Here is an 8,165-nt window from a genome sequence, read left to right as displayed (position 1 = left end):
AAGCTTCTGAATATACCTGTAAAGTCCATTAATGGCCAATCAATATTTTCTGATAACACAAAGCAGCAATACCTGTAAATTTTTTTACTCTGAACATTTTTACATAGGCATCTCCCTGTGTAAGGCAGGTTTTGCATCTCCTACCAACACATTTATAATTTGAGGTCATAATGTTGGCCCCTGATTTCCTCCCCCCACCTCCTGTATTCCAAGTGTATCGACATACAGTATATAGCATTCTGAAAGCAATATTAAAATCATACCACACTGAGCTCTTTATTACCAGAGATTTTGGATAAAAAGTACATCATTTAAATTATCTGAATCAATAGGCAGATGGTAGCAACCATATTTTAAATGTTTTTCCAACTTGTACACATTAGATTTAAACAACAGCTTCATGTTTCACATATCTGAAGAAGAAATGCTGACATAAGTCAAAATTGATCTCCAGTACATTTACAAATATTTCATTTCCCTCCCACTGGCATCACTGTGTTTGGACTTATGCCAGAAAGCAGGAACTTTAGCTTCCTCTTAGGATGAGGTCAATACTCCTTTATGGATGTGCAAAGAACGGCATGACTCATGCCCTCTCATGAGGATCCAGAGAACCATGCCCTCAAAAAACCAATATTCCATCAGCCAAGGAAGAAAGGAACTCCAAGACTTTTCCAATATACAAGGCTTTGTCCTGTATATCACTGAAATATGCAATCATTGTGCCACTAGGCTGGTAGGAATTTTTTGTTCGGGAGGGTACATTAAAAAAATGAAGGTTGCCTGTATCCTAATTTGACTTTCCATTTTGTTATTTTGGACCTTTGGTCTAACCCATTATGGTTGTTATGTTTTTATGGTCATGGTCTCATTTTTTTCCTAATCGTTTGAACTGAAATAGAAATTTCTCAATACTGCATGTGAGATGCAGAGTTTGCAATAACTTCAAAGAATTGCAGATGTTTACTGAATTTGGTGGGGTGATATTTGATGCTGCATATTGGCAAAAACAAAATCATGAGCATGCCCAAGAAACTTTGTTTCTTATAAACAATATTTCCTTATTTATAATTTTAGCAGGCTTTGTATTTTCATCCTTCAATAAGCAAAATTTTGCTGACCCAAGCCAGTGGCAGATTAGCCACTGGGCCAACAGAGCCTGTGCCCAGGACCCCCGGCCAATAGGGGGGCCCTGGAAAAATGGGTGCCCCTATGCCCCAACCCACTCCTGCCAGGGAGCAGGATCTGGGTGCAGGGGCTTGCCCCACTCTGCCTCCGTGCTCCAACCCCGCTCCCCGGCAGGAGCGCCGGAGGAGGAGGGGGGAGGGAGGTGACTGGAGGCGGAAGAGGTGGGGAGGGGCCCCCACTTGCTCTGGCCCAGGGCCCCACAAAACAGCAATCCACGTCTGAACCAAGCATTACAGTTACCTTGACATGATCAATCAGAGTTCAGGTCACGTGAGACAAAAGATGGCAAGTATCTCTCACTTGGACTTTGAGTTTGTGAGACAAGCTAAAGGGGTCAGATTCTAATCTGAGTTGCATCTGCGAAAAAGATGTCTTGTGGTTAAGGCACTACTCTGAGACTAAGGAGATCTGAGTTCAATTCCCGTCTCTCCAACTGATGTGTGAACTTGGGCAGACACTTAATCGCTCTGTGCCTCCATTCGTCATGTGCAAAATAGGGCTTTCTCTGTCTCCCACACTTTGCCTGCCTCTTCTACTTGGACTGGAAGCTCTCTGAGAGCAGGGATGGTATCTTATCATGTGGGTGTACAGTGCCTCGCATAAAGATCTCAGCTGGGGGCTTTAAGGTGCGACCATAATACAAATAAATAGTAATGATGGTTTACTTCAGTGGTGTTGCTCTTCACTTACACTATTGTAACTGAGACCAGAATCAGGCCCACTCATTCAGGTCCTGGCAGCACTCTTACCAGTTGATTTCCTGAGGTCTAAACCCAGGGACCACTACCCAGCCTGAAGGTGCGACTGTGAGGTGGGTCTCTCTGCAAAGAGAATGGGAGAAGAGGGTTTGGGGAAGAAATTCCTAACCATGGCCTGGAGCATCCACAGAGCCACTCCACTAGGCTACTTCATTTTATTGACTGCTCTAGACCTCTGCAGTGCCGACAGGCAGAGGACCAGAAGATTATTGGACCTGCCCAGGCTCCCTGATCACTGGGCACTGCCACACAAGAACTCACAGCACAGCTGGTCTATGTGCTGTGCAGTGGGAGCACATCTGGTGCAAGACACTCATCTCATCTCCTAGAACTGGAAGGGACCTTGAAAGGTCATCAAGTCCAGCCCCCTGCCTTCACTAGCAGGACCAAGTACTGATTTTGCCCCAGATCCCTAAGTGGCCCCCTCAAGGATTGAACTCACAACCCTGGGTATAGCAGGCCAATGCTCAAACCACTGAGCTATCCCTCCCCTCACTGAGCTATCCCTCCCACTCTCCCACGCATAGCTGAGCCATATCTGTTCCACTACCCGGGGGAATCTCCAGGGACATGGAAGTGGAGAGTGGATGTCCTCCTAAGGGCCAAATCCAGATGTCTTTGCTTGGGGTTTACCCGTGGGCTTGTCTACATGGGGACACTCAGGAAAGTTAGTCTGAATTAACAAAGTGTGTGACTTAATAGTGGATTAATTAAACTGCATTAACCCCCTGTATGGATACTCTCATTCAGAATTAAAGTGGCCTTAATACAGTTTACTTTAATTCAGTTTCAAAGTGAATTAAATTCAATCGAGTAAGGCCACTTTAATTCTGAATGAGAGTGTCCACACAGGGGTTTAATTCAATTTAACCAATCCACTTTTAATTCACATTTGTTAGTTAATCTGTCCCTTGTGTAGACAAGACCTCAGTTCTTATGATGGCAAGTTCTGTTTGATTTTAATAGGAGTTTGATTGAGCTATTGACAAGAGTGACGGAGACAGGGCCGGCTCCAGCTCCCGACTGAGCGGAGCGATTGAGCTGCTGCCGAAGTGCCGCCGAAGAGGAAGCGAGGCACTGAAGGACCCGCTGCCAAATTGCCGCTGCAGACCCAGAGGTGCCGCCCCAACAACGGATGGCATGCCGCCCCTTTCTATTGGCCGCCCCAGGCACTTGACTTCCTTCGCTGGTGCCTGGAGCCGGCCCTGGATGGAGAAAGGTATTTGTTGGACAAAAAGTAAGATGGGCGGGGAGTGGGAATGGGAGTGGAGGGTGGGGAAGGGGAGGAAGACTGTTGAAAGAAACCAGCATTACGTTTTATGGCCTGATTCTGATCTCAAAATACACCCAAGAAAAAATATATTCAGACATGTTTTGATTTTACAGAAACTGACCAAATATCTATTCAAAAGGGGAGAGTGGTAAACTATTTCTTACGAAGCAATAATCCATTTTTATATTGAGGATCAACACTCCAGTTACCAGCATATAAAGTCCATGTGGAATCTGATGTGACACTTGGCACTTCTGCTTTAACATACACTGTAATTACAGTGACAAATTTCCACCTCCTGAAATATCAGGTGCTGAAGTGGTTGCCCTAGAGGAGGAAGAAAGCTGGTGGGATAATTTTGACTGACTTTGGGTCAGTGAGCTCAGCTGTTACTCTGCACTGGATTAAAACTGATTAGTCTGGGTGAAGGCGGTCTTGGGAGAGACAGGTAACTAGGGTGAAAAGAAATTGAAAATATTAAAGAAGAGAAAATGGGACTGGATAAAATACCTTCTGCACTTCCATACACCTCTTCAATTTACAAATACCCAAGGCTAGACTGTGTAGCCGTCATGCACGCTGGCAAGCACTTTTTCGCATGAGTACTCCCACTAAAGGGACTACTCATGTGAGTAAATATTCACAAACATAAATTAGGTTTGCACATTCCAGCCCTGAGGTTCTACTTCTGCCATAATCATTCTAAGAGCTTTCCGACACAGAGAGCTGCACTCCTTTAAATAAAGGTGTTAATTTGAACTGATTTCGTTAAACTGGTACAAACCCCTGCATGGTAATTCTTATTTTGTTTTAAGAGTGTCCTATATCAGCTGAGCTTAAGTCAATTAGTTTTAAGATAAATCAAAATAAGCCACTCAAACTGAAATAAGAGGGTCCACACAGGGGGGTTTCATCGGTTTAAGTAAACCAGTTTAATTAAACAGTGCAAGTTTGTCTATAGGAAGGACTAAGACAGCAGCAACCCAGACATGCTAGCAAGAAGCAAACCTTGTGCAAATCCCAACTCATCTTAATCAAACGTTAAGAAACAAAATCCGTTTTTGTATTCTCGAGTAAACAATGCAAAAAACTTTGGAGTTAGCAATCACATTTTTACTGGAGTCTATGCCACCTATACAAAGTCTGAAGATGTTGTTTGTACGTACACCTTTAATAAGAAGGCAGCCCGCAGTCTACCAAACTCTGCCAAATAAACTCATAATACATACTGTATTTTATTCGAGAGTTGTCCTTCTCTTCCTCATGGACTATCTAATAGCTCTAAAAATATTTTCCTGGAAGAGGATAGACTCATCATTGTTAAGTATAAAGTATAGTTATGTAAGTAAAGCAAGCATGCTAGTATTGCACAAGGGGGAAAAAGCCTCCAGAACACAAGAAAATGGAATAATGTAATTCTCTCCAATACTCTGTTGAAAGAAAAAGGAAGCTGGTGACACAGCATCGTCACGATTCTTATAGCTCCAGGTGTCCTGGTGCTGCCGTGGGTTCGCTCTCCCTTTTGACTGCTCTGAAACTGGTAGGTGTCTTCCAGATCATTAAAAAAAAGTATTACAGCAGTTGCATCAAAGTGTGGTACTATTTAATGTCTTGAAGAGTGAGGCTTTATTTCAAAATATCATATATATTTATATATATATATACTTTTAAATGGTACAAAGTAAATTGTAGATCCAAACTTATAAGACGGTTGTTCATTCTTCATAATCACGAAAACTTTACCAAAGAACCATTTTTCTTTTTTGTTGTCAAAAATCTGGGGTGTTATTTCCATAGAATATTTTATTTCACACAGTAAAGCCACTGTTATTATCTGGTCAACAGTCAAAGTGCAAATAAGAAATCCATTTGGCTTGTCAATGCTTGAAGATGGTTTAAATTTTTAATATGTTGTCCTCTGTAAATCAGTGGTTCCCTCATCCAGGAGATGCTATTAGGTTCTTGGGTGAATCTGCAATGAAGTGCAAAATAATCAATTATATACAGTATTTTACAAAAATGAACACAAAAGCTGGATTGATCGTCTGCTGGTGGTGGCACACGTCTCTGCCAAATGGGTGTCTGAGTTCATATCTTGAGAGGAGCATTTTGCTTTGTGCTCCAGCTTGGTCTGACGGTGTTCAGGAGGCATCATGGACAGCTCCTATAGGGATGTATGGGCAAGAGCATCTTTCAGCTCTCTTGAATGACTAGCTTGTGGAACACCAGTTATTTGCATAGAGAGACAACTGAGGGGTTGGTTACATTAGATTACAGAGACTTGATCTACCTGAACATGCTAAAAACCCTACAAGGAAAACTGGCCATTGTTCAGGTTTCTATGACTCTGAAATAAGAGTGACCTATCAGATGCTGACATTATTAGCTTCCTTGAGAAGACGTGGGGTTTTTTTTTTTTTTTGGTTACATCAATACACATAAATGAATAGTATGGGCCCTTCTCTAGTCAATTTAAGTCAGTAGCAATACTCACATTGACTTCAGTAGGCTCAAAGTAAATTAAGAGAACAATTATTAGCAGAGCAGTAGACTGTATGATGGGATGAAGCAGTAATTGTTTTAGCAAAAGATATTTACTGTCTTGTGTTCTTTTCACTACTTTGAGATGACCTCTTAATTAGAGTGACTGTTACAACAAAAACAAAGGGCTTTAGTCAGTGCTCTAAATAGAAATTTAATCTGAAATATAGGCCAGCATATTAACCTGTTCAGCCTGTTAAAAAAATCCTAAAACCTTCCAGAATTTTCTTTCCAAGTCCTATTTTCTGCTGTCCTGATTTGCCATTAACAAATGATCTTCTGTGCTGGGTTTTCTCTCATACAGACTGAACAAATCCCACTCTCTTTGATGTACTACTGCAGCTATTAGCTCTGGCAGGAAGGGAGCTGAATATGCTCTGGGATTCAGGTTTCAAGGGACCATAACATCAGCTGTTGCTGTAATACTGGGCAAGTAGCAAACGTCTAGGAAATGTGAGTAGTTCTTTCACCTACGCTACTCAGGAGACAATATAAAAATGACCTGATGGCATAATATACTGTAAACTGAATGTTATTTATGAGAAACAGCTTGGCCTACTTGTTAGAGCAGGGGATATGAAATCAAGAGACCTGGATCCTACTCAACCACTGAATTGCTGTGTGATTTTGGGCAAATCCTTTAAGTTCTGTGCATTGTAGTTTTCCCCATCTGTAAAATGAGGATAAGAAATATACCTATTTTTGTAAAGTGCTTTGAGGGCACTATTATTATTAGCGTAGATTATAGTAAAAATAGGTCAATTTGCTGAATCACCTGGATACTGGGTTAAATTCACACCTGGCACAGAGGGCCAGCACAAAGCTCTCTGAATCACCTAAACTCTGAACAGGAATGGTACAATGGAGAGTGGATTGACTGCACTGGGATGCCTGCTGAAAATCTACATGCTGTGCAAGGATCTCTGGCCCTGTATAAGTCTGTGTAGAAAGCTACAACTGGGTCCAGGGAAATGATCATGATCAGAGGGTCAGCAGCTACTATTCCAGTCCCCAACATAGTAGCCCTGCTCATTGGCACCAACTTGGGAGGGTAGATTTACACCTCCCAACCCATCCAGCCTCTGCCTACAGAGAGCCCAATCCAGTAGAGCTCTACTGGTTGGAACGGGTTGTGCACTCTGTGAGTTGCAGTGTGACCTCACAGCCAGGTCTCTGATACTTTTGTGAAGAAAGAGAAGAATCAAAGCTTTTCAAATCATCTCCAAAACTCATGCTGCTGTTAAAACAAGTGAAACGCGATAAAAAAGTTTGATGTGAGACCCAAATAAATTAAAAAAAACCCAGTTTCTGGCCAAAGTTTCAGACAGCTGATCTATCAATAGAAAATAAATCAATTTGTAGAAGCTGTGGACAGCTCTTTCAATCTTGGGCTTGAACATCTTAAATACTCAACCATGTTAAAAGTTAAAGGGTTAGAGAAACAGGAATACTAGATCAGATCCATGGTCCACCAAGCGCAATATCCTTTCTCTGACAGGAGCCAGTTGCAGCCAACTTCAGGGGAAGGTGCAAGTGTTCTTGTAACTAGAGTGGAATGAATATTTTTCAGTTTGGTGGCAGAACCAAAAAAAAAAAAATAATAAAAAATCAGAAAAGAATTGTTTCAAGTCAAACTGAAGCTGAATTTTTTAGTTCTTTCTTGCTCAACGGAAACTGAAAAAAAATCAGTTTTTTCTTTTCTTTTTGTTTCTGGGTGGTTTTTTTAACCCCTCCCCCCAAATGTATGTTTGTAACAAATCTAGCTTGATTTTGAAAGGAAAGGTAATTTCAAAATGAAAACTTGAAACGTTTCATTTTGAAAATGTCGAAGCAAACCATTTTGACTTTTGCTAATTCTTTATTTCATTTTAATTCACTGAATTTGACCTGAATTCATGAATGCTTTCATTTGACTGAAAAATGCATTTTTCAGCAAATAAATTGTTTGCTGAAAATATTTCATCCAGCTCTGCTTGGAATGGACAACTGTGGAATAACCTACCATAGAGGGAGTTTCTTCCTATCTATCAGTTAGGTTTAAGTTTAGGTTTATGCCCTGAAGCATGTGGATTTTTATCCCATATATAATTGTGGAAATGTTCATAGTCAGGATACCAGTCCCTGAGTCCCCCAAAGTTCTTTTGTGTAAGGCGAACACCCACCGCAAAGCAGTTTAAGGCTCAGAATGACTTGTGCTAAACCCTTTTCTAATCATCTTGGATATATCCAGATATTGGCTGACTGGTGTTGCTTCTTCCTGACTTCTATCATTGAAATATATGCAAACAGAGACACACAGCCCTCACTCATCTGATCTGGGCCAATATATTACTGTAGCACACCTTTCTCCTATGCTATCTGAAATGACAATGGGCTTTTTAAGGAACAAAAATTAAATTTCTATT

The 8,165-nt window shown here is 41.3% G+C and overlaps 1 protein-coding gene across 2 annotated transcripts in view; it reads right to left on the bottom strand.

The window, feature by feature from the left end:
• Nucleotides 1–2,697: 2,697 nt before the first annotated feature.
• TAFA1 (TAFA chemokine like family member 1) overlaps nucleotides 2,698–8,165 on the bottom strand; it is a 348,159-nt gene continuing 342,691 nt past the window's right edge. For both annotated transcript variants that reach the window (XM_054033318.1, XM_054033319.1), the window contains exon 5: nucleotides 2,698–5,191. In XM_054033318.1, the coding sequence (XP_053889293.1) occupies nucleotides 5,174–5,191 (18 nt within the window). In that variant the 3' untranslated portion in view covers nucleotides 2,698–5,173. The remainder of the gene's footprint in view (nucleotides 5,192–8,165) is intronic.

This window comes from Malaclemys terrapin, chromosome 7, assembly GCF_027887155.1.
Source record: "Malaclemys terrapin pileata isolate rMalTer1 chromosome 7, rMalTer1.hap1, whole genome shotgun sequence".
NCBI lineage: Eukaryota > Metazoa > Chordata > Testudines > Emydidae > Malaclemys > Malaclemys terrapin.
This window is presented reverse-complemented; position numbering and strand designations above follow the sequence as displayed.